This window comes from Pholcus phalangioides, unplaced genomic scaffold (assembly GCF_987345545.1).
Source record: "Pholcus phalangioides strain wild (caught in Gottingen) unplaced genomic scaffold, Ppha-v1.0 ptg000039l_1, whole genome shotgun sequence".
Classification (NCBI taxonomy): Eukaryota; Metazoa; Arthropoda; class Arachnida; order Araneae; family Pholcidae; genus Pholcus; species Pholcus phalangioides.
The window spans coordinates 23,438,427-23,465,410 of record NW_028301625.1 but is presented as its reverse complement, the minus strand read 5'-3'; the positions used below and the strand labels follow the sequence as shown (position 1 = coordinate 23,465,410).

General features: G+C 36.0%; 1 protein-coding gene across 1 annotated transcript in view; it reads left to right on the top strand.

Annotated features, from left to right (window-relative positions):
* LOC149065723 (lachesin-like) overlaps nucleotides 1-20,045 on the top strand; it is a 51,566-nt gene extending 31,521 nt beyond the window's left edge. The window contains exons 2-9 of the mRNA XM_089253904.1: nucleotides 11,205-11,317; nucleotides 11,525-11,732; nucleotides 13,443-13,598; nucleotides 13,722-13,853; nucleotides 14,225-14,515; nucleotides 17,647-17,712; nucleotides 18,348-18,443; nucleotides 19,566-20,045. Coding sequence (XP_089110030.1) covers nucleotides 11,205-11,317; nucleotides 11,525-11,732; nucleotides 13,443-13,598; nucleotides 13,722-13,853; nucleotides 14,225-14,515; nucleotides 17,647-17,712; nucleotides 18,348-18,443; nucleotides 19,566-19,717 — 1,214 coding nt within the window. The 3' untranslated portion in view covers nucleotides 19,718-20,045. The remainder of the gene's footprint in view (nucleotides 1-11,204; nucleotides 11,318-11,524; nucleotides 11,733-13,442; nucleotides 13,599-13,721; nucleotides 13,854-14,224; nucleotides 14,516-17,646; nucleotides 17,713-18,347; nucleotides 18,444-19,565) is intronic.
* The last annotated feature ends 6,939 nt before the right edge of the window (nucleotides 20,046-26,984 follow it).

Genomic DNA, 26,984 nt, shown 5'->3' with positions numbered 1-26,984 from the left:
GTAGATACGTCTTGCTTTTTTTTTCTTTTGTGTTCATCGTGGTTACCTTTTATTCAGTGTGAGCTTCTCGTCCAATTTCCTTCGATATCTACGTATTGTTTGGGCACTTCCATTAAGTCCGAAGTCATTTGGAAGCCCGTTTCTTACGAGTAAAGTAGAGCCGTAGAAACCACTTCTTATTGATCCCCATTCTTCCTGTACTGATCTCCAAATACATTTACGCCAGGATAAGCTCTTAGAAGTGTTCTTTAGCTAGGATTAAGACTCTCCACTTATTCCACACCAAACTCACAGGTACACCCACCTTCGCAGAGGTACATGGGAAGGCAACACCCAAGTTCGAAAATTTTCGTGTATTCATGAATGGAGTGCCCCTGAAGTTTATTAGCGAAGTCAAAGTTGAGCTTGATAGCTCTGTATTCTAATTTATTATACAACCACTAGTCCAGCAGTTCTCAACCGGTGCTCCGTGGAGCCCTCGGGGCTCCTTGTGCACTCTCCAGGGGCTCCGCAGCCGCTCTAGGAAAATAAATAAAAAGGAAACACTAAAATTAAAAAAAATAATTATAAATATTTTTAAATAGTAAAAATAAATCAGTAACTTTAATGAATAATTAAAAATGGGCTTACAGGGCTCCGCCATGGAATTTTTTTACTAAAAAGGGCTTCGCTAGTCAAAAAAGGTTGAGAACCGCTGCACTAGTCTATGATCTGAAAAATCCATCTTTTCAAAAGTTAATGTGATAAATAAAAGACAATAAACGTTATAGCAATTGCTTTTAATAAAATCTATTCCTAAGTACATTTCCAGCCGACAAAAAAATCATTTCTCTGAAATATAAATTGTTCACAACTCAAGCATAGTGTCATCCGCAATTCCGTAAAATAACTAAATCTGTTGTTTGGAATGGAATATATATATATATATATATATATAAATCAGGGTTTATAGTGGAAAAAAAAAATTCAGGCTTCAGGTTCCAGCCAGATTTTTTATAAGTCAAGCACTTTCTTCCCAAGGAAAAAGTCCAAAATCAATTTTTCCACCCGACTTTTCAAGATTTCCGTGATTTTTTCCCTGGTAGTAGACACAATGAATGGTTTTTGAAATGAATTCAGAAAATTTTGTGTCCCTCATGTTCCAATTCAATCACACATAAAAAAAATTTTAGGCGCCAATTCCATTTTTTAGTCGCCATGGTGACCTGGCTCTTGGAATTTTTCAGTCCCTGGAATAGACAGTTTTTATTTCTCTAGTTTTTAAATATTTTTCGAATCCATCTCGCCTAAATTGTAGTCTGTTCTAGTTTCTAATATTTTTATTTAATTATACCGAGTGAAAACTGAAAATAACTCGTAAAAGCATTTAGAAACTCTTAAAAAACCTGCATAAACCAATAGACAAGCACATTTTACGCTCATATACTGCTCTTTCCCTTATTTTCATCTCGGTATGTATACGGTCCCTAGTAAAATGAATGACACTGCCAAGATGGGCACGTAATTTGAATACTTTTAGTAATTATAAAAGTATATTTCTATAGCCAACGGTTTACGAGTTATTTGAGGTGAAACGGACTTTTACCGTCTCAGTATATACCCTGTATATACAAATTACGATGGTGGTACATGAATGTTTGAATCGTGCAACTTGATGTATCTCATATTCTTTACATGCGCAAGTTAACTGCAATGCACAGTGAAATAATTTCTTCCGCCATTCTAAATCCTCAAAACCATAGAATTTAGCAACAAAATTAATCCTTAAGAAGGCAAAAGATGTTCTTCCTTATTCGCTTTAATACACAAAGGAGATCGACTAATGCTGATAATAGAAACTACAGAATACTTCAGGGGATGGTAGTTTTTGATCTTACCAACCGTTTCGTATTTTTAGAATACCATTTTTCATGTATTTAGTCGAGACGTCATCGCGATCTGTCGCAGTGCTATGAGGACACCAAACGAGGAAATTTCTTCAGCATCACTAAACCCAGCTGTTATCGAACTTCCAAAAAGTCACCTGTCTTAGATTTAGAACTGCATTAACCTAGCGATGGATAGTGTAATGGATTTCCTAGCGATGAAGGAAGAAAAAAACTAAAAAACTTTCAAAAAGTGGACGGGGATTCAGCCTCGGTATCTATAGCGCACTTGCAAGATTAAAATTGTTTGGCAAATTGGTAAAGGGAATGTGAGGACGAAAATAGAGAGGAAATGGATCGCAAATGACTTCGGTTAATAGGTAGTACCTCGGTTATAACTGCTGTGAGACGAGGTATTGATTAAAAATAAATCTCGAGGATTATAGTCGGTTTCGGTATGTTCAAGTTTGTGATGTCTTTTTCGGTTTCGTCTAACTACGATCAGACGTTTACATGCATTTTCATCCGCCTTCAATTCTACGGCATATGAATATATGAGATATGGAAGGAAAGAAAAATATCTTGAAGTGAATTTATATATTGGCGATGTAGTATTTGTTGAAAAACATGGAGCATCGTGAGTGAAAATAGTACCGTCATTGCTGCCGTGAAAAAATGTTTGAAATAGATAATTCTTATTCATGAAGAAATGTATTGTATTGATAATTGTATTATATTGATGCAAGATAAGACTAGCGTTCATGCAGTCAATCGCTGTTACACCATATCACAATGAAATGACCCGTTTGGTGAGTAAATAAATGAAAACTGCACCAAGAATACCACCTATTTAGACTTTCGACTGTCGAATCTTTAAACTGATGCATGTGTTTAGTCTCAATGGCGATTATTTCATGATTGTACTGGAAATGACTTAATTCAACTACTGTTAGATAATTGACCATTAATTTTTCTAAATGATAATGAATGCATTGATGTCCCGTTTTTGTCTGGAAATATGTTCAGCTTTCGCAGCTTGTATGAAATTGCTATTGGCCAATTACAAGCAGTTTTTATCAATTTGGATCACTTTCTCATCCGTTTGACTGCATGGTTTTTGTTCAAGCAGCCAAAGTGATACAATTAATGGAAAGCCAATGGGAACCCTGAGTAACAGTATCTCTCAACATATGGTCCGCGGATCAGAAGTGATTTGTGAAGATGTGTCAGGTAAGCCTCAAGTGGATTTGAAAAAAATTTTTTTTTTCAATGTAAGTTATTCAATTGTAAGCAACTGATATATGAAAAATAATACATAAGGTAAAATTAAAAAAATTAGGCTCGTATATATACAGGGTGATCACTTAATTCCTCTTGCCACACTTTACTGGCAAACCGTTTATCTTAGAAGAATACTTCCTATTAGAAAAATTATCCAAATAACTTGTATAGAACTCAGATATACGTCATTCATGTTGTAAGGGGTTTTGTATGATTATTAAAATGAAAAAATATCTTTTTATATGGACACCCTGTCCTCAAAAACTCAATTAGAAAGTTGTTGCCCTGTCTCTTCTGACGCCAACAGAAAATATTCCACGTTTCCAAGTGCCATATCCGCAGAGATATTAAAATTCAAAATCGGAGAAAAAAGTTGGGGAAAAACAGCATAAATAAAATTGAAAAAGTGTTGTCCGTTAGTTTTTGCTGTTCTTTCCCAACTTTCTTCCGGGTTTTGTAAATATTGCATTAAATATCTCAGTAAATATTGCATTTAGAAACGTGGAAGTCTTTTGTTGGCCTCAGAGGAGACAGGGCTTATAACTTTCTAATTGCGTTTTTGAGGGTACTAGGGTGAGGCATACAGAGTGTCCGCAGAAACGTTAATTTTTTTTTTAATTTTAATAACTTGCAACATGAATGACATATCTGAGTTCAACGCGTTATTTGGATAATTTTCCTAAGTGGAAGTATGGCTCTAGGATGAACGGTGCGCTAGTAAAATGCCGTTACGGGAATTAAGTAATCACCCTGTATATTACTACTTAACTGTGCATGCATCTCGTCGTAAACATTTGTTTCCCAGATCATCATACATTCATAAGGATGATATAATTTCTAACGAACGAACTCGCATTTACCAGTGAATTAGTGATCTGACAAATTATTTCAATAATTTAGTGGTCATTGGGTTCAAAAATGTTTATAAACGCTGCTATATAAGATCCACCGTAAACGAATGAATGATCAGCGAACATACATAATTTTATCAAAATATAAACCGAATTCATTCACCAAAATGATTTCAAATCATACTTTAATAAAAAAAACTGCTTTTACAGTCAATTCTATTAGGAGGACAATGAAACTGTTTTCCTTGTAAAATAATGTGTAGAGATGGTCTCTCTCTCTGTCTCTTTCTTTCCATGAGACCAATCGTTGCATAAAAATAGGGAGAGCGAGGTCTCTTTTGCCCCCCTAAAAAGCAAGGGAATTACAAATTCCGAACCCTCGGGCCAGCAACTTGTGAAAGTTCTCATCGGCTATTTTCAGCGAAGAATAACCCATACGTGTGTCAGGGAAGAAGAACCAGTACAGCTGTTACACCGCCATGAAACTCGGTTATTTTCGTAGCATAACGTCTTACTCTATGCAAATCGTAACAATTTGCCGCACCTGGTGCACGGTGAAAGCGTTGCAAAACGTGCCTGCGATCATTTTAGTCTGCCTAAACTGTTATGTCTTCACTTGTTCTGCGCTTATTAATATTCCTTTTTTGCTCCTGTGATACAGTAATACTAAAAATATTCTGTGTTGCAACAGAGCAACTTATGCATGCATTTTTTATACATGCATATCAGGTTTCGTTTGGTTTTAGTTTATGTAGCATTTTTGAGAGGATTGGTAACAAGAATTTGTTTTTGAAGTCTCCTATATGTGTAAAAATAATGTAGTGTACCATGTTCATATTTAATTAGCCACCTGGGTGTTTAATGCTCATATTCATATTCATAATTTTTAAATTTTATTAGAGCTCGCGGAAAAATTGCCGAAGAAAACAAAAGCATCTTCTACATATTTCAAATGCGCATAGCAGCATTTATTATTTTTTCATTGTAGTTAAAATTGCATTATATTTGTTTTCAGTTTTTTCCCTTAGAATAAAGTTAATATAAGTATCATCCTACACAGAAAACGCTTCAACTTAAATGAAATTTATGATACAGGGTAGTCCAAAAATCCTGACAAGGATTTGAAAAAAATATTTTAAAAAAGCTATTGCTCACCTTAAAGTGACGCGGAAGATGTCAAGCCGTCCATAGCATTTCTTGCCATATTATTTGTAACATGGGTGTTACAAAGAATGGAAGTAAAATGGATGGAAGAAAGAAAAAAACTTAGCCTGATGTCACTAAAGTTTTTTTAATTGAATTTGTGAATTTTTTTCATTTTTTCATATCTGTACTTGCATAAAATTCTGAGTGGTCTAGAAGTCTTGATCAGTTTTAAAAAATATTCAAAAACTGTTGAAGATAGAAACAAACGACTTAAAGCATTTAAAAGAGAAGGTTTCAGAGTATTTTTTATTTCCACTCATTTTACGTTCATACTTACTTCCATTTTTTATAACACCCATGCTACAAATAACATAGCAAGAAATACTATACATAGGCTTGCCATCCTCCGCGTCAGTAACGGTGCGCACGTAGAAATTTTGTAGTAATTTGAGAAAAAACTTGGAAACTTTTTCTTTCAAATGTTTCAGATCGTTCGTCTCTATCTATAATAGTTTTTTTTTGAAATATTCTTTTTCAAACCATGTCAGGACTTCTGGACAATCCTGAATCTTAACTTAATACTTGAATGCAACATAATAAAGTAAAATTTAATAATGATGTCTCGATGGATACAAGTATTATTTTTTTGTCGATGTTAACGTATACGCTAGTATCGTATTAAAGTTTGATGACCATAAATTTTTGATAAATTCTATTTATGTACGTAATGTAAAAATACGTACTATATAAATTCTTCGTAAATAATTAACTTGATTTTAGAATTGAGTAGTTTTAAAGTCAGAATATCTATTCATCCGGTAGAGAATTTTAAATAAGTATTTAATTGCAAGACTTGACTTGGAAGTGAAGTTTTAGCTAGAGGTGATATTTCGAAACTTTGCATCATTCTGTTGTACCTGAATAATGTAATACAACGTCAAAACATACAGCACAGGATTCGTATACGAAATAGACTTGGTAAATATCGCCGGAAGAAAGTTTGGGATATCGTATTATCACTTTATTCGAACAGCAAATTCAGTTACATGTGAGAAATAGTCGATTTTATTCTAGGAAATCTGAAAATTCAGGTTTGTATGTGAACTGAAGGAAAAAGGAAACATTTTTTTTACACATTTGTGCTTCGAGTAAAATAATAATAAAAATCTGCTGACACATTTCCTATTACGAAATATATCCATGTTTTTCTTGTTCTCGCAAAGATTTTACGTATCTGTAAAGGTGAAAGTGAATTCTCGGATGATTCTAGATAATTTTTTTTTGCTTTTAAGACTTGATTTTCTTAAAAGCGCATTCAAAATCATTTGTAATTTGATACGTTCTATGAAATATTAGTTAATTTGTCATCAAGAATCACATGAAAACATTCGTTAGCAATGAATAAGATATACAGTCAGAAATGAATAATTCGAAATTTAAATACAAATACGAATAACTATATATCACAAAAAAATCAAAAATTCTAAATAATTATAATAATTTGTTGAATGCTATCACTACTATGCCAGTTTTTTTGTTGTTGTGGCAATTAGTGTTCGCATAAAACGTGAACGATCATCCAAAAATTATAAATTTTTACCCAAGCTCTACTGAAGAGAATGTGGGATCAGAAAAAAAATCTGGATGATACGACTTCATTCCAAAAAAAAAAAAACACATTAAAACACATTCTTACAAAAAAAAAACCGCATTATTTAGTGAAAATCAATGGTCATTGCGCGGAGAAAAACTGGATATGTGGTGAATTCTTTCTTTCGTTTGTCTCCAAACATAGAAAGGAACAAGGCCGATAAGCAATAAGATCCGTTTGTATCCCTTTACAAAAGACATTTCTGAACAGCATCGAGTTTTTTAATGAATTTTCTTCCATATCGCGTCAATGCCCCCCCCCCCCCCCTAAATAAAAAAAAAAGTAAAAAAAAGAAATTAAAGAGAGAAACATAGAAAAGTGCGAATAAGAAAGGTTTCCGAACAACTATACCTAATAATCAGCCCAATTTCCGTTGCTTCTATTACGAAGCCGAAACGGTTCTGGTTTTACCCACAGCCAAAAAGCCCTCTTTTCCCTTCAACTAAACTCCTTTCAATAAAGCCCGAATTGCAAATTTATACGTCTCCGTTGGAGCAGAATTTTCAATTATGTCAGAGGCGGAAGTTTTATGAAGCCAAACAAGGAAAGATAAAAAAAAAAAAATAAAAGAAAGAGGAGAGAGATATCGAAAGAGAATAAGATAGAGATAGAGATAGTGAGTGCGAGAGAGAGGACTGTTGTCATTCTGCTGACTTAGTGCTTGTAATTTCTTTCCAAGACCAAGTATTTGCTTGTTGGAAGGGAAACAATGTTCGGGGAGCTGTTTGGCTCCGGGCTATACAACGGCACAGCGAGCTAAACAAATACCAAACTCAAGCATAGTGAGTAATGGAGTTGAGAAAGATATTTCCCCTCCTTTTCCACTGAAATTCATGTGATCATTTATTTTTCGGCCATGAGAGGAAACTGAAGTATTCCACTACGACTTCTGCACTTTCTCATTGTTATTTGTTCCTCTGCATGTTTGAGAAAAAAATTCAATACTTGGCTAGTTTGTTCCCTAATAATCATACATTTGCGTCAAAAATCCTGTTAATATATTTTAGAAAAACAATCATGCGAATTTGAATCTTTTTAGAGCTTAAGGTTATTGCAATACAAGACTTAGTTACAGGAATTTTATTTTGAATCCCCTATCAACGGTGCCACGAGTTACAAGTGCAATTGGTTCCTAAAAGTCACTCATACCAGAAAAAAAAAATTCTCATTCAAATATCTTCAATTCATTAGGCTAGTGATTCATAAAATTTCCTCAACCGTGGCTTCATCCATCTTCATCTATATAGCTCCCAGAATAATCTAACAAAAACCCTGCAAAGCACCAAACACTCACATATGACTATCGCCAGCTCACCACGATACCCCTGACAACTGTGAGCGATGCCCTTAGGAGCTGCGATTCATACTTCGAGAAGCACTGCGTTAAGTACTTCCCACACGAACATGCTGATGTTGCGTTGATACCAGAAGACTCAGTATTCAGACGACCCAACAAGTGTATTTCTATGGCGCCACTCGAATGAGGGTATCAGAGCATCGGCTACTGGAATACCTACTTCACCAGTGACTTAGCATGCTAGTCTCCTCGTTACTCCAGTATCGTGACTGAAATGTTTCTTCATATTCTTTTACACATGCAGATGACGCGCACCCGCTCTCACGCTTATTTTTTTTTGCGTGGAATTTCCTCAATTTTAGTTAGTTGAAAGTGTGAAGATGTCTCTTCGTATCTTTTTCACTCTAATAAATGGTCACATTTTTAATAAATGTTTCATCTATCTTCTCACTATGTATTATTGACAAATATACTTGAGATCGTGTGAAGGTAAAGAACTAAACAATGCGTCATTTTGTTTCGGTCTCCTGGGTTCTGAAGTGTTTTTAGTAGCACCATGTGACGGAAAACGAGCAACTTAAGTCGTCGTTCAATCAAGCAGTCTCTTGATTTTCAGGGTTTGGGTATTATCGTGTGGGAAGAGTCTTACACAGCCCCGCGATGTATAATTCCGTGGTTCAATACGATATGTTCTAGCAAAATTCGAGTAGTTTTGTTTTGAAGATAAATGCAACACGGTATAGTCCGTCAATTACTGCCAGTTCCAAATTGTTCAAAGCACTCAAGCTTTAATGTATTGAATGAGCTTCTAAGAGTTTGTAATTTGAAATACTTTCAGTTCTACTCGTTACTCGTATTTAATTGTACGTCAAGACATTCACACTGCTATGTTTTTGATGTCGGGTCACATACGAGTGATCGGATTCGTATACGAATTAGTAACGTGAGAACGTCAAGCTATTTATTGAGGAATAAATATCTGTCTGTATGAGAAAAATATGTCATTCTATACTTAAAGGGACCGCCTTGTGTCTTGAAAAAAGAATTTGAAGAAAATAACTTATTACTAAGTACACGTATGTGAAATATTACTAAGAATTCCTTCCGTTTTTCCACGAGTGTAAGGAATTTAAGGAATTCGGCTGTTTTTTTTCAGTCTTTTATATTATCAATTGTTAGATTGAGATCAAAAGAAAATATTCTCACTCCTTTTTTCTTTGTACAAAACCCATTTGGTACAAATATATATGGATTTATAAATTGAACTGAATACATTCATGACAAAAGAAAATTCCCAAGATAAAATGTATTGTTGTCAGAAACCCTGGTCAATCTGTATCAATTATTTTAAACCTTTGAAAGATGCATAAGGTTCAAAGAGCGAACGAATCAATATGAAGATAGATGAGATTGTTTGAGCCATTGAATTCATCTCCGGTATCTAAACAATTATATTTTTGCTGGCCAATAAATAAAGCTCAGTATTTGGTCAGCAAAAAATAGTGAAATCTTAGAATGGGCGATGTTATTGCGCTTTTAGTTTGGGAGGAGAGCTGAGGCTTTATTTTATTTATTTATAGATCGGGTAAACGCAGTAATGGCGAGGAGATTCGTCTGATATTATCACCAGCAGAAACCTGACAGCTTTCTCTGATAACCGATTCCCCAGAGAGTTCCTCAGATGCTACTTTTCAAGTTAAGTGACATTGCTCTTGGCTGTCGAATTACGTGTTCTTGTTAAGATTGTTACTGTTCTGAATAACCGTCTCTTTTTCTTTTCTATACGAACTTACTACGGATATTCACAGAGACGATTCTTGCATCGCGTAATACTTTAATAGGGTATGAATTTAAATAACAAATAAGAAAAAACAATTGGAATTATGTCCTATGAAAAACTCCCCAAAAAAGTGTTTATATTTTTACCTATAATTTTAACAAATAAGGAAACGTCTTTTAGTATATACATTACATATTTCTAATGCAAACAACTTGTAGAATTTTAATAAGTATTTCAACATGATTTTTTTTTTCTAAAAATCTGTAAATTTTCTAAAGAGAGAATTTATGTGGTTTCAATAGTGAGACAAAATTAAAGTTCATGGATAGTCGTGGGAATGTGTAAATTAAAATATATACAGTAATCCCCTCCCCCTACGCTACCCCGAGTTGCGCAATTTCGGAGTGACGAAATTTTCTGTGAAAAACTCACAGAAAATTATGAAATTCAAGCATAGTCACGGGATTATTACTGTGATAGTAGAGATTATTAAATGAAATCAAATAAAGAATTGTTTTATTCGATCAGAACATTACATGTAATGAAATTAAACTGATTTTTGAGCGTCTGCAGTATGTAAAGATGAAAACTTTGCCGGAAATGGAAATTGAATCCCAAGGAAAACTATAGAAATGGAATCCCAAGGGGAAACACTATAGAAATGGAATCCGAGAGAGAGAAAACATGTTTGATATCTATTATTTTTACAGAGAAGGTAACAATTTTATACCTAATGAAATTCGAGAAGACATGTTTGATATCTACTATTTTTACAGAGAAGGTAACAATTTATCTTCTCTGTCCTGTTATACCTAAGTCCAATTTAAAAGATAAGTTGTTTAATGTATGGTTCTTTGATGACAAAACACCTGGTCTGCAACTTTCAGTTAACCTCATATCACTTGTGAAAGTTGTTTTCTTGCCTCCAAACTCGAAGCTCAATTCTTTTGATCGGCCAAGATGTTATTAAAACATTCAAAGCGTTTAATACATGATTTTTATTTGCCCAGATTTTAGCAAAATAGTCTGTTTTACCGGACTGGATTGCAGTCACAACGCAAGTTAGATCTTATGAAGCCGTAGAAGAGAACCATAGCATTATAGTCATAGTAAGAAAGAGAAAGACAGGTGTTTTTCTTAAAATTTGGTCCCAATTAACCAATATTCATATGTATTTCTATGCAAAACTGTACCCCGACTTACGCGGTTGTCGCCGGTCTATTGCGTAAAATGCATTGCGTAACTTCGGGGTATTACTGTAATTAAAACATTCAATCTATAATATTTGCATTCGATGTCATTAATAGTTGCTGGTTTCGTTTGATAATTTTAGGTCCATCCATTGGTATAGATCCAAGTTTCGCAGAGCCTATTCCGAATATCACGATAGCAGCTGGACGCACAGTTACTCTACCTTGCGTTGTTGATGACCTACAAAATTACAAGGTGAGCAAAGCACAATTTATATAAAATGACTCAGCACGTATGTATATTTTCATATCTCTTACCTTGGACAACCTCTCGAATAGTGAAATTGCTCGAAAAATGAATTTTATACGCTATGTGAATTGAATCCGGTAAAGTTTTTTTATTTTTTATTTTGAAAGCTTATATAAATATTGAAACTTTTTCGTATTCTCTCGATTATTTCAGGTAGCATGGATACATACCGACCGCCATGCTCTTCTTACTCTCCATGACCGTGTAATAACACGTAATCAACGTTACTCGGTTAGTCACAACAGTTTTCGCACATGGTGGTTGCATATAACAGATGTCGAGGAAGCTGATAAGGGCAAATTCATGTGTCAAATAAATACCTCACCCATGAAAAGTCAAGTCGGATATCTTACAGTCGTAGGTCAGCCATATATTTCATAATTATGCAAAATATCAACTTTTATTGTGAGCAGCATAGCACGAGTAAAAGTCATTTCTCCGATTAAATAACCAAATTATACTAATTAATGTACCTCTCTCAGTACCAGTTGAGTGAATAACTGGTTAAATATATAGCTGTTGTATATATATGATTTCTAAGATTTGTTACTAAATATACTGCTACCTATAAATTAAGGACAGCTATAAAATGAAAATTAATTATTAGAGCAATAATGACGCAGTTTATAAGATGCAGGTAAGTGAGTTTAAGTGATTAGAATTAGCTTAAGCATTAACAGACATATGAAGTATATGTTACTGTTTGCTTGACAATCATGTGAATTTTTGTCACAAGACAGCAAAACATTTATGGAACGATGATGAAAGCTGAAGCGATACAATGTAGAAATAGTTAACTTTCTTCAGTTTAACTATAAATAGCAGCAACTTACCTCAATAACATAGAATATATATCTAGGAGATCGTGGTGGAGCGCAATTATCCATCATGCAGCACATGAAACCATGTTATGGCGTTAAAACACACAGCAATAGTAAGATTTACCTCAAGATTTTCTGACAATTCCCTACCCCGAATTTCATTGTGTAGTGAGTAATAGAAATACAAACAGAAGACGCAACAGGGAAATTGCCCAACGAGGTGGCTGAAAAAATCGTGCCCATAAAAATATGTATGAAAATATATACTGAGTATATATACTGAAAATATATCCATAAAAAATGGACATATACAGGATGATTCGGAAAAGATGGGGGGGGGGGAAAGCAATGCGTTGGCGGGATAATGGCGCACTTTAGTAATACTGAAAAAGCAGACATGCATTTCATTTATGGAGCTTCATGGGAAGTACCACAGAGGCAGCACGAATATACGGTGAGCGTTTTCCCCACAGGCTGTTGTCCAATCCGAAAACAATTGCGCTTTTGCATCGTCAGCTGTGTGAAACAGGATCCTTTCTTGCTTCCCTGTACGATGCAGGTCCACGTCTTTTATTCATTGTGACGGAGATTTGCATACGGTTTCTTCTTCTTTCCCAGGTTACATTTGCATGCATGGTGTTCTTTTTATGTCGATAAATTTCGACAGGAATGCCGTTTTAACGTTTGCGGAGCGGCCGACAATTGTTTGTATTGGTGTATACTATCACCTCTTAAAGTTTTTCCCATCTTTTCTGAATCACCATGTATACCAGCTAAACTTTAACAAGGCACAATAGTTCACGTGGTATGATCATGTTGCTTCAGTCTAGACAAAGGAAAAAAATTATGTGTTTTGTTTTTGTTGCAATATTTTCACCCGTGTATTTTATGTAAATTTGTTCTTTTACGCTCTCAAAGTTCTATCGAGTTTTATTTTATAATAACACATTCATCTTATAGACCTCTGAAAAAATTGTTATTTTCCTTAAAAACTAAACTCTCCTTTAATTTACAGACATCAACGTATTGTCGGATAAAAGAAAACAAAAATTTTTTTTATTGAAATGTACATCTATATTTAAAATTCAGCATCTAAATCCTATAGAAGAGATACAATCGATCTATTTTTAGTTTGAGACGAAAATTGCACAATCCAATGCTGTATAAAAACAAACTCTGTTTCAGAAGTTTTTAGCGCAATTAACTTGATAATGGATTTAGTCTCGATATATCTCTATCTCTGTCTTTAGTTCCACCCAAAATAAATGAAGCCATTACTAGTTCAGACACTGACGTGCGAGAAGGAAATGACATTAGCTTAAGATGTGGAGCATCCGGATCTCCAACACCGAAGATCACTTGGAGAAGAGAAGACCAAAGAGACATTCCCGATGGTTTCAATTTAGGCGAGCATATCTTAACTTCAAATTATATATGATCGTCACAAAAACCAACATAAATATTCAACATCTATATTTTAAGGATGCCATTTCATCCTAATAAATAATTATATGCTTCTATTTATACAGGTTCATCCTCGTCTGAAGGCGAGTATCTGAACATAAGTAAGGCAAGCAGATTGCATATGGGTGCTTACTTGTGCATAGCATCAAATGGTGTACAGCCATCGGTCAGCAAACGAATTATGCTGAACGTTAACTGTAAGTGAAATTTATAAGTCAATGAATTTAATTTATATAATAGTTTTTCAATATTTATTCACAGGTTCCAGAGTAAGTCCGTGTTGAAATAAAGTTGATATCTTTCTTCTATCTCTTACTTCATTTCCCAGCTAGACTGACAAGTAACTTTCAAATTTCATCACTAAGGATGCCGTCATTGTTTCCAATGTCGTCTCCCCCTTATGTCAGAAACTTGAACATGTAAATTTTAACGGGTTTTTTTTTCTTTTTACTATTGATGGTCTAAACACAGTTAGACATCCCTGTTTTTTCAGCAATCAAAGAGATAAGGTTATTTCGGATTCAGTTCAAAATGTTTGCTCACGCATGTCTGGTTTTTTTTCCAACAGTTGCACCAATGATATGGATCCCGAACCAACTTGTTGGAGCTTCTCTAGGAACGGATGTCGTCCTAACATGTAATTTAGAAAGTCATCCCAAGTCAGTAACATATTGGACAAAGGATGATGGTGTCATGATAATTTCAAACACGAAATATGATTCTTTACTTGAAACTTCTGGTCTATACAAAACTCGAATGGAACTTCGGATACGAAATCTTTCGCCGAACGATTATGGATCGTACACATGCGTAGCCAAGAATTCCCTTGGAGAAACAGAAGGCAGAATAAAATTATATGGTCAGTTTATATTATTTTGTTCTCTTTTCAATGTTTGATATAATACGCTTTGATACCTCCTTGAGATGGGAAGCGGGGTGCGTCCGGTCCTTCAATGTTTGTTATTTCAGAATAAAAAGTATGGTAATATGCAGTCAAGTCACTACCTCCGATGTTTCACATGAACTGCGTGTAACGAAATAGTAGGCAAGAGTCGCGAGTTGGATGCGAATTTAAAGTGGGACGCATTCTAAAAATGAATCAGTCTTCACTGTTACAGGTGTGTTACACACAATGTATTTATCAGATTTTTGAAAAAGAGAAGTCTTTGCCGACTGATACTTGTGCAATCTACTGTCTAAATGAATGAGGGAGCTACCAGACTTGTCTCTAAAATGTCATCGCAGCAAAACTCTGCCATGTATGGTGCTCTGAAGCAGATGGATAGTTACTGCACCTTTGGTGAGGGAATTAATTCGGTATGAACACGATTTTAATTTACCAGACGGTATCATAATTCGATTTCTTCTGATTAGAAAAGTTTTGCCTCTACAAGAACGGTAATGCGGCATAACATCATGGGCGGAGATACGGGGGGGGGGGCGTCAAAGGTGGAGTCGACTGATCTAATGTATATATGTATATATGAATTGTCATCATCATCGTGACCCCCAGCAATAGTGACCGTGCCCCCCCCAGACTTAAAAGTCTATCTCCGTTTATGATTAACATGTAACTCTGAAATGTCTGAGTATTATAGAAAAAGCATGACCTTGACTTAAAAACATTTATCTGGTCCCTCAATACTCCAGAATTGAAACAAATCGAGTAAGTTCCACCCAAATCGTGATAATCATGTTCTGTTTATAAATTTTCCGCTGGTCCAGTTTCAACAGCTGATTCAGTCTGGTAAGAACCTACGATGTAGATAAATACAACAACCTTTCAGCATGTTAATTATGTCACTTCTAGACTATCTTGTTGCCTCCCGGACTTTTCTGGATATAAATTATGGTCGCATTCCAATTAGGAAAAATATCCAAATAACGTGGATCACAGATAGGTCATTAATATTGCAAGGTATTTCATATAGTTATTGGAATATAAAAATTAACTTTTTATACGGTCAACCTGTAGTCAAAAACCCAATCGAAAAGTTGTCACCCTGTCTCTCTTGAGGCCAAAAAAAAATTCTACGTTTCTAAGTGCAATATTCATTGATATATTTGAATTTGATAATTCGCAGAAACTTTTGGAAAGAACAGCATAATAAGCTTGTCCGATAGTTTATGCTGTTTTTGCTCAACTTTTCTCCGTTTTTTAAATTCAATTATCTCAATGAATATTGCACGTGGAGTTTTTTTTTTCGCCTCAAGAGAAACAGAGCAAAAATTTTCTCATTGGGTTTTTAGGAAAGGTTATCTGTATAAAAGATTAGACTTTTTTATTTTACTAACTCTGCAACTCCTTGCAATATGAATGACGTATCTGAGATCTACACCTTATTTGGATACTTTTTTGAGTTAGAAGTATGCCTCTAAAATCTACGGTTTGCTAGTAAAGTGCGTCCAAGGAACTTTCCTTAGCACCCTGTATATAAGCACTCTCTCACTACGGTAATTTCGGCTATGATAATTTAATTTAAACTATGATATATATAAATAATTTATTTAAACAATATCAAGCAGTGATTGGCGTTTGATTAGCGTTTTATTTTTTATACATTTTACATGCTCAAATTATTTTTAATATATTTCTTTTGTGTGTGATTGCATAATTAAAGTATAATGCAGGAAATAATAGTTATATACACTGAAGAGACAAGAAAACTGGTAACCTGCCTAATATCGTGTAGGGCCCCCGCGAGCCCGCAGAAGTGCCGCAACACGACGTGGCATGGACTCGACTAATGTCTGAAGTAGTGCTGGAGGTAATTGACACCATGAATCCTGCAGGGCTGTCCATAAATCCGTAGGAGTAAGAGGGGGTGGAGATCTCTTCTGAACATCACGTTGCAAGGCATCCCAGATATGTTCAATAATGTTCATGTCTGGGGATTTAGGTGGCCAGCGGAAGTGTCTAAAGTCAGAAGAGTGTTCTTGGAGCCACTTTGTAGCAATTCTGGACGTGTGGGGTGTCGCATTGTTCTGCTGAAATTGTCCAAGTCCGTCGGAATGCACAATGGACATGAATGGGTGCAGGTGATCAGATAGGAAGTTTACGTACCTGTCAGAGTCGTATCTAGACGTATCAGGGGTCCCATATCACGCCAACTGCACACGCCCCATACCATCACAGAGCCTCCACCAGCTTGAACAGTCCCCTGTTGACATGTAGGGTCCATGGATTCATGAGGTTCTCTCCATACCCGTGCACGTCCATCAGCTCGAAGCAATTGGAACCGAGACTCGTCAGACCAGGCAACGTGTTTCCAGTCCTCAACAGTCCAATGTCGGTGTTGTCGGGCCCAGGCGAGGCGTAAAGCTTTGTGTCGTGCAGTCATCAAGGGTACACGAGTGGGCCTTCGGCTCCGAAAGCCCATATCGATGATGTTTCGTTGAATGGTTCTCACGCTGACACTTGTTGATGGCCCAGCATTGAAATCTGCAGCAATTTGCGGAAGGGTTGCACGTCTGTCACGTTTAATGATTCTCGTGAGTCGTCGTTGGTCCCGTTCTTGCATGATCTTTTTCCGGCCGCAGCGATGTCGTAGATTTAATTTTTTACCGGATTCCCGATATTCACGGTACACTCGTGAAATGGTCGTACGTGAAAATCCAAATTTCATCGCTACCTCGGAGATGCTATGTCCCATCTCTCGTGCGCCGACTATAACACCACGTTCAAACTCACTTAAATCTCGATAACCTGCCATTGTAGCAGCAGTAACCGATCTAACAACTATGCCAGACACTTGTTGTGTTATATAGGCGTTGCCGACCGCAGCGCCGTACTCTGATTGGTTCCATATCTCTTTATTTGCATACGCATGCCTGAACCAGTTTTTTTGGCTCTTCAGTTTATATATATATACACACACACATATACAATAATAATAAAAATGTTGTTGCTTTCAACAAGATTATTGCAAAACTTTTGGTAATAACCAGTTACTGAGAAAAATATGAGATATATTTCGATTTACATTTTAGAAATACCAAGGCCAACAACTACAGCAACTACTCCGAATTATGTCAGCAAATCGAGCAAGACGGATGGTACGTATATTTTATAAATTAATTTATTCCCTATTTGAACGCAACATTCTATTGAGTATTTAGAACTTGATCATCATTTGACTATTTTCAATACTCGTGATGGTGAAAAGGTAAACAAATATTCATATCATTCTTACAAAATGATATTTCTGAAGTAATATGCGGGATATATATATTTTTTTCCTAAAAAACCTATAGAATTTAAAATAATTAAAACATACTGGATCTAAAAGAGCATAAACACTTAATTTATTACATCTCAGCCTCAATGATTTTGAATATAATTTTTTATTCCTGTCAATCCTAGTATTTAAATCAGCCTGATTCCATTTAAAGATATACTTTTTTAACAGCCAAATGTGGAAGCATTTCTGAATATTGTTTGACTCCCTTCCTTTAAAATAATGTAATAATAATGTGTAATGTTCTTCTGTTTACTTTCCCTTCAAAAATTCCCCGAGTTTGATCAGATATTTATCTTCAAAGAATAAGAGCTAAGAATAAATTTCAGACCTCTTTGTATTCATATTTCCGATCTCAATTTCAATAAAGAATTTCTCGGAAACATATGCGCATTTTGATATTTTTATGCATTTGGCATTCGATTGCTATCATTTCTTCCTTTTTGACGGCAGGATCGAGAAAAATAGAGCAGTCGATTGAATTGAACAAGAAAGGAGATCCAGGCGGAGCTACTTCATCTGCTGTTGATCACGGGTTCAGGAAACAAGGTGAGATTCTACATCAACTTTTTGCACATTAAAAATAAGAACAAAACTTCTGGTATGCCATATATTACAGTATTGCTCATAAATCTTAATACTAGACTATTTTATTCGTCTGCGGAATTCGAATCGAAATGTGCATCGCATTAACCGGACAGCTGAGTTCGGTTACTGTTCTCATTAGTTTAAATATTTTATAAAAACAATGTTTCTCACGAGGTTTGTACCAGGTAATTGTTGTATTTACTGTTGAGTTCATTGAAGGAAACACTTATTTCTGGATATTATGCCGAGGAGAACTCGGAAATAAAAGTGTACTGGCATCCGCTAAGGATCGAACCCAATCCTCTTGCAAACCGAATAACCGCACTATCCTGTATACACCACACAGGGCTATATAGTAAGGGTTGTTTCATCTCTGATGTTTCAAACCGACCATTTTAATAAGTTTGAAAAATTTTGCAAATTTGTCACATTTACCGATGATTTGAATAACTCCTAGCTCCTATTGGTATAAATATGATAACTCGTCAGTAAATTACTCAATTTTACCGGACATTTTTCTCAAACTTCAGTCTCGGATGATGGATTCGATCGGTGTGTGTGTGTGATGTTGATTTAAAAATGTTGATAAATATGGAGGAAGCTAACGTTACAAAACACATAATAATTCATAGGTTTTTATCCTTATACCACTTATATTAATTTAATTTAATTTTCATGGCCAAATGTGTGTAGTGCACCCATCACATAAGGGAGATACTGATAAGTGTTTGAATTCAAGTGATATTTCCGCATGATTTCTTCCATATTTATCACTTACCAGCGTCATTCGGGAATTACGTATAATCACCGGTAAAAGTGATAAGTGTAAGAAAAATTTTCAAACTTACCGAGACGATTGGCGATTATGCATAAGAACCGGTTATTTATCCCATTTACCGTAACATGTATATCAGACAAACTTTTACGCGGGGATACAAGTGGACACAATATATTTTGATTTTCATTTCGGAAGTTTTGTTGAATTTGCATTTGAAAAATACTGAATAATACTTTTGTCCAAATTAAAAAATAATAATAATGTATCTTAATTTTTTCGCACTATTCGTCGATTCTTTGTTACAGGAACGGAAACGGAACCAGAAGAAATCGAAGAAGGCAAGTCTTCATCTGGATCGAGTTATTTGAGGCCAAATCCCATGGACTGTCCGATGTTTCTGATCATTCTAGCAGCTGCAATCAAAGAGATGATGGGCATGGAGTTTTGTCGAACTTAAAAAAACAATCCATCTTTTTATATCAAGAAGACTACTTTCGATTGCGTGTCTCATAGTTGCATGTTGCACGCGAAATATGAATCGAAATTTATGAATGATGTGAAAAATCGTGCGTTGTTTGTTCTATATGATTATCCTGTGAAATTTACTGAGAAAATCAGTCGAAAAAATGTCTGAAAACAAACACATTTTTTTTCTACGGAATGAGTTGAGTATTTGTATGATTGAAATGAAGAAATGTTTACGGGGAAAGCTATTTTACGTATGTCTCATGGATGCCTATTATTAAGAAAATTAAATGCTTAAGCGTAATAAAGAAGGTACCGGTAACGAGATTCGGATCACTCAATTATAATCCCTGATTCTTTTTGATGGAACACAACCTGCCCCCATATCCTACTTGGGCATACGTGTTATGGTCATCATCTTCATGACAGTGTCACCCCGCTTATTTCATTTGAGTGATCTCATTTGATCGCTATGATTGAAATCGAAACCCCCCTGAATGACATCACAAGTAATGACAATGAAGTAAAAATCAGTGACAAATGCGAAATAATTATAGGTACATATAGGGTGTCCCACAAAAGACACCCAGATTTGAAGTGGAACTACTCGGAAACGGTGATCGATAGATGAATAAAACAAGTAGTATGTATATATATACATTTTTTTTGCCGCTGTGGTGGTCGAGTGGTCATAGTGACAGACTCACGTCGTGAGGTCCCGGGTTCAAACTCCACCGTCGCCACAGCGGTGGTCGGCTAGAGTTGGTGTTCTGTGGTTCCCAACTTCAAGGCGCGAATTCGAGCCGAGATCTCCCCTTAAAAGGTTTCGCCACAGAGAGCAACAGACCTACAAACAGTAAGAATGTAATTCGATCATAACACATCAATCACTTCACTTCTGAAATATAGATGACAGCACCGAAAAATCAAACAACACTACATACGCACTCAGACTGTTAGGTACACATCCGGCACAAGCCACTAGGTAGTAAATCGCCCATAGATGGTTATAGACCTGAGTTGTGCTCGGTTTGAAAGAAGTTATGGATATATTTTGAAAACCACAAAAATCTGATACAGGAGTTTCATAATTAGTCGCAAATTTTGCCGACAGGTGGCGCTGCGCAATGAAGTCGCAGTACGGAGTCCGAGAAATATAAAATGTCCTTTGCAAGCAGCCGTTGCAATCACATCACAATCGATTCAAAATGTGCATATTTCGCAGCATAGAGAGGGTACAAACGAAGAATGAAATTTCAGTCACCCTCTGTAGTGTCTCAAAGGAAATAAACGCACGTGCCTCACTGATGATATCTTGCAGCTCGCCCACAGTGTTGCAGGATTGTTCCGGAAAACAGTCCTTCAATTCATCGCTGAGAAACTAGTCGCAGTCAGGTTAGTATGTAGACTAGTCCATGCCTGTTCAAATGAATGTGGAATACAAATACAAATACAACGCCACAACAGGCAAATTGCCCAACGAGGTGGCTGACTTAAGAACATCATGGATCCCCGAGCCATTTTTTGGAGGCCCTACCTACTACTGCTACACCACACATGCACCCCCCCCCCCGCGGAACCCCCCAACGAATCTGTATATGCGGGAATGTGCGTGTACGTGTAGTGCAACCTGACGTAAAGTTTGTTTCTGTGTAATGCTTGTTATGTGTAGTGCTGTCATCTGCCCCCAGTTTTTCTAACTATGAGTGAAGTGTTATGGTTGAATGATTAACCGTTGTAGGACTGTTGCTCTCTGTGGCGAGACTTTTTAACGGGGAGATCTGCTCGCATTTGCGCCTTGAAGTTGGGAACCACAGAAAACCAACTTCAGCCGACCACCACTGTGGGGTTCGAACCCGGATCCTCGCATCACGAGTCCGGCACTTTAACCACTCGACCACCACAGCGGCGTTCAATGCAATAATTCCATTCCCGAAGTGATTTTCAAGAAAGGCAAAAACATTTGTGGTACGGTGTGGTTGGGCCTCATCTTGCATGAACCATGAAAAGTTTCGTTGATCCTCTAACCCAGGTCACAAATTCTTCCAAAACTGTAACATACCGTTCTGGAAATGATCATTTGCGCCATCTCTGTGCTGCTAAAGAGAGAAAGGTGCACATTTTGAATCGATTGTGATTTGATTGCAATGATTGCTTGCAAAGGACAGCTCATAGCCTATCTCTAAGACTTTGTACGCACCTCCAGTGTGCATGCAGTGTCACCTTCCGGCACCATTTGTAAGTAATTTCACAACTGCTGTATCAGATTTTTTACGGTTTTCAAAATGGACATACCACTTGCTTAACTCTTCTATCGATCACCGTCTCTGAGTTATTTCATTTTAAATCACAGAGTCCTTTGTGGGACACCCTTTAACACACAACGTCAAAAATTAATATTAAAACAAAGAAAACAACTTGATCGAACAAACCTTAGAGAAAGAGAGAGAGATACGAGATTTAAGAAAGTTCTACTAAATCTCTCTCAATTAGTAAAAATATTATTATACAATATATGAACGCAAGTGACGCGTTTATGCGCAGGCACAAGAGTTATTCATGGAAATCAAATTAATGTTTCTACACATAAACAGAAACCCAATTTGCACATTTGTCATGCATGGACGAACGCTAGCTCATGTGTTATTTATACGTCTGAATTCTTATAATGGTGATTCTTTGTAATTGTGATCAGATGTCACCAAAGATATATTGGTTGGGCTATACCTGCTGCCAGATCGACTCGTTGTATTTTTCTAGAAGAGGTATTACCGAAATCTCTTCAGTTGCCGTTCAAAATCCACTGTAATTTTAGCTTCGTGGGGAACCAGTACATATTTCAGCAGTAACGGTACAATCACGAAGGTTCCAATTTCGGGATATGGTAGATTGGCAGTTGGTCATTCGTTTGGCCAGCCAGAGATCGGCCAATATTCGTCCAGTCTCGATTTCTTCTCATGAGGACATCAGGTTCTTTATTACGAGAATTTGCCAAGTACTAGAATTTTAGTTGCGGCTGTAACGGCTCTAAAAATAAATGACATATTCGTGAATGTGACTATTACTTTATTGAAAGTGCTAGTCACGTATAACCATTGCTGATCACGTCTGAGAATTTACTGTATTTTAAAAATACTTGTGTAGACAATAAATTAAAAAAAATTAAATAAAAATTTATATTTCTTCAAAAAGTCCTTACGTATGCGCGTAGATCTGTCACTCGTCTTCATACATTGCTATAAAACTACTATTTTTTTAAATTAGAATTCTCAGTCATCACTTGAAATTTGTCTGTGTGAGTTCAGAATCAACATGTATAAACAACTTCAATGTTTTACACATCGTTTGTGTTTTATATATCTCTAAATGAATTTTGTTTTTAATTTGTCTTCTTAATAATCAATAATAACTCCTCTTTAATAATCACTGAGATGGATAAAGAGTGAGGAAAAATAATAGCAATTCTGATTAACGTATCAGACTTGAAAAAAACTTTGTTTTCGAATCTATTGGCATTTTAAAGAGTAACGTATAAATATATATATAATAATAATTTCAAAGAAATTTTCAGTCCTAAAAACTGCGTGAAATTTTTAGCCATGAATATAATGTAAATTCATTGGATGAATTTTTTTTTCAAAAAATAAAAATAGAGCAAAATGATTTTCAAAAAAATTCTGAATGGGAGCAAAATTAAGACAAAGGTTGAGTTATAGATTTGATTCACTGAAAAGAATGAAATCGTATTATACTGTATATATATATAAAAATGCCATTTTTATTTTATCTTGTCTCATGCAGTACATCAAAAAAATAAAAAATACAGTGTTAAGTTATCTTGTCAAACTACACTCAGTGACCAAAAAAAAATGAGGAACACCCCTCACTCACTCAAACTTCGACTGGCTCGTGCAGCACGTACGCTGAAGTAATAAACCGGATTTGCTGATAAAAAGCTTTCTCCTGGTCAGAAGCACAAGTTAATGTTGCAATTTGCCTCTTCATGGAAAAAACAAGAGATTTTAGTACGTGGCATGATTGTGGGCGCCAGAAGGGGCGGCTCCAGTATCTCCAAAGCCGCTAACTTTCTTGGCTTTTCTCGTACAACAGTATCTCGAGTCTTCAAAGAATGGCAGCCAAGCGAAAAAACTTCCAGTGGAAAGCGTAATAGTGCGCGGAAATCGCTTGTGAACGAAAGCGGTGCTAGGCGACTGACACGCATTGTGTACAGGAACAGAAGAGCCACAACGCAACAAATTGCAGCACAATACAACTTGGGACCATCGCAAAGCATATCCGTACTCTCTGCAAGAAGGATCTTAAAACGAATTGGGGTTTTAATACCCGAAGACCGACAAGAATCCATTCGATTTCGCTACAAAACAGAAGAATACGGCTTTTGTGGGCTAGAGGAAGCTGAAATCGGACACTTGATGAATGGAAGAAGGTTGTCTGGTCTGACGAGTCAAGATATCTTCGCCATGACGTTGATGGTAGGATCCGTGTATGGTACAAGCAGCACGAAGCCATGGATCCGGCATGCTACATGGTGACTGTTCAAGCAGCTGGTGGCCGAATCATGGTCGGGGGAGCATTTTCCAGGTATGCCCCTGGTTCCTTATTTCCGTTGGAAACATCCGTAAATTCCTGCACCTATCTCCATATCGTTGCTGACAACGTGCATCCGTTTATGGTCATGTTTCCTGATGATGATGGCCATTTCCAGCAGGACAATGCCCCCCCCCCCCCTGAAGGGGCTGGAATGGGTTTGAGAAACATGATTCAGAGTTTCAATTGCTTTAAGGGGGACACCCCCTTAATGTCCCCCTTGGGTTGAGATCCCACCCGATCTCAACCCAATTGAGCATTTGTGCAACGAAGTTGAAAGGTTTGTTAAAAGCTCCAAAACACCATCTTCTCTAAAAGCAACTTGTAGAGTCTATAGTTAGAAAAATGTCTGCTGTCAGAAAATCCAGAGGAGATCCCACACGATATTAGTGTAAGTTTCCTAATTTTTTGGCCACTGGGTGTATATTTATATAAACATGAACTGATTGAGCATGGATTGTATGTTCTCAAGCTGTGTTTTGTGTGTGTACATTTTTTTTTATATATTTAAAACTGGCATTATATCAGATGCGGATCGTGTTGCGGAAGATTTTGTTGTTGATAAAGTACGGGAGGGCTATAGATACGTATATATTATTTCTTATTCTTCATTTTCTTGTTTTCGCTCAGTAACGTCCATGTACTGACTCGTGCCTCCGATGGTGAGCATTTTGAAGAAATGAAAGAGATCAATAAAGTAAATTGGAATTGAAGATACGACTTTATTTTTATCTATCTACGTGGATTTAATACTCCTCCTTCATTCGAAAGTGCATGCACATACAGATGGGGGCTTCAAAAAAAATGACTTAAACTATATACTGTAGATGTGGTAGAATAAACACTAAGGCATTTTCTTTTTGTCATGGGATGTACGGTCGGAGAAATGAAACTTAAATAGATACAAATAAGAAGGCCACAACAAGCAAATTGCCCAACGAGATGATGCCTGACAAAAAGATGTCAGTAAAACAAATATGGTTGTCAAATATAACTAAAAAATACAGCAACCCAATATAAAAACATATGTGACGAAAGAAAAAGACTAATAATTAATAATATACAATACACTGCCCATAAAATAAGATTATGGTTGTCTTATCTGAGTATCGATAACTTCTCGATTTATCCCAATATGTTTATTGTACTTCATTTTAAACGTGTCAGTTGTGTTAGAATTCAGACCTCTCGGGGTAAGCAATTCCATTTATTCATATCCCTGTTGGAGAAAAATTCCGTGTGACACCACAACCTGGTGTTGTCTCCTACCAACGATACGGGTGTCCCCTTGTCGAAACACTCGATTGACGGTGTATGGTCCATCTTATCCATCCCGTTGAAAATTTCAAACACTTCGATCGTATACCCCCGAGACAACTGCGTTCCTACAATGTAAACATATTCAGGAAATCAATATAGTGTCATTATGTTCTAACAAGAGCACGCGTAGTTCTTCTCTGCAACCCGTCAGCCAAGTCAATGACCATCTGTAAGTATGGTCTCCAAAACCTTACGGCATACTCCAGTCGAGGACGAACTAAATCCCGGAAAAAAGGAAGAATAACTTTGGGAGAAGACGAGAAGAGAGAGCCACAAGCACCCTCTTCGCTAAGATAAAAGTGCCACCATTCTCTTCATAGGCCTACATCGTGATTCATTGCTTCAAAAGAAGAGTGCCAAATTTTAAGACTTGGTAGAACTCACTGCTATAATCATTTTATGTCGTGGGATGTATAGTCGGAAACGAAAGATGAAGATAGTATAAGTCGCCGCGAGCACCTGTTTAACATGAAATTGACGTTTTATGTGTCCTTTAGTGCCGTTCTTATCCAGCCACGCATCTTATAAGTAAAAATCATTGCCTTACTGCGTTCTACCACCTCTTCAAATTTGGATTCAAAATCTTTTTTGAACCGTCCTAAAATAAGTTTAATATAAAATGTTGAAAATTCAGTATTTAGTCATAATGTTTGAGTTATTCTAAACAAAAAAACCTCATTATTCTCGTCGCTGAAAGCAATTATTCAAAAATACCGACACGATAAAATTCAATAAAATTCAATATCCCTTTTTCGGAAAAAAATTCTTTAACATTTATTATTAAATTGCATTGCTTTAAAAGCACTGTATTTCCATTCAAAAACACTACAAGTACAATACAACAATTCGGTACTATCAGCAAAATGTTATATGAGCAAAAAAAAAAAAAAAATGAATGTGTGCACAGAATACACAGAAATCTAGTAGAGTTCTCATATACAAATATTCTATACAACGAAATTTTTTTTTAAAGAATTTTCGCTATTTTCGTTATTCATTGTGATTCATAACTCATGGGGTAAACATTAAAGGGTGACAGAGCACACTGTAATAACATTTTTATAGAAATGTATGGGCGCAATAACGCGTTAAGGCACAAACACAAGAAATATTGAATGAATGGAAACAAAATTGTTTGCTTACAGCATCTTTGACAATGGCTTTTTTACAGCAATGATTACAATAATTGCTCAAGAGTGCGTCCAACAACAATAATATATGCTTGACAGTGTCAATAGAAAGGTTTTTGCTTTCTATCTCTCTGCTTCAAGTTAAATTTTGAGATCTATGAAGTAATGTTTCTACATCTAAAAGTATACAGGGCTTTCCAC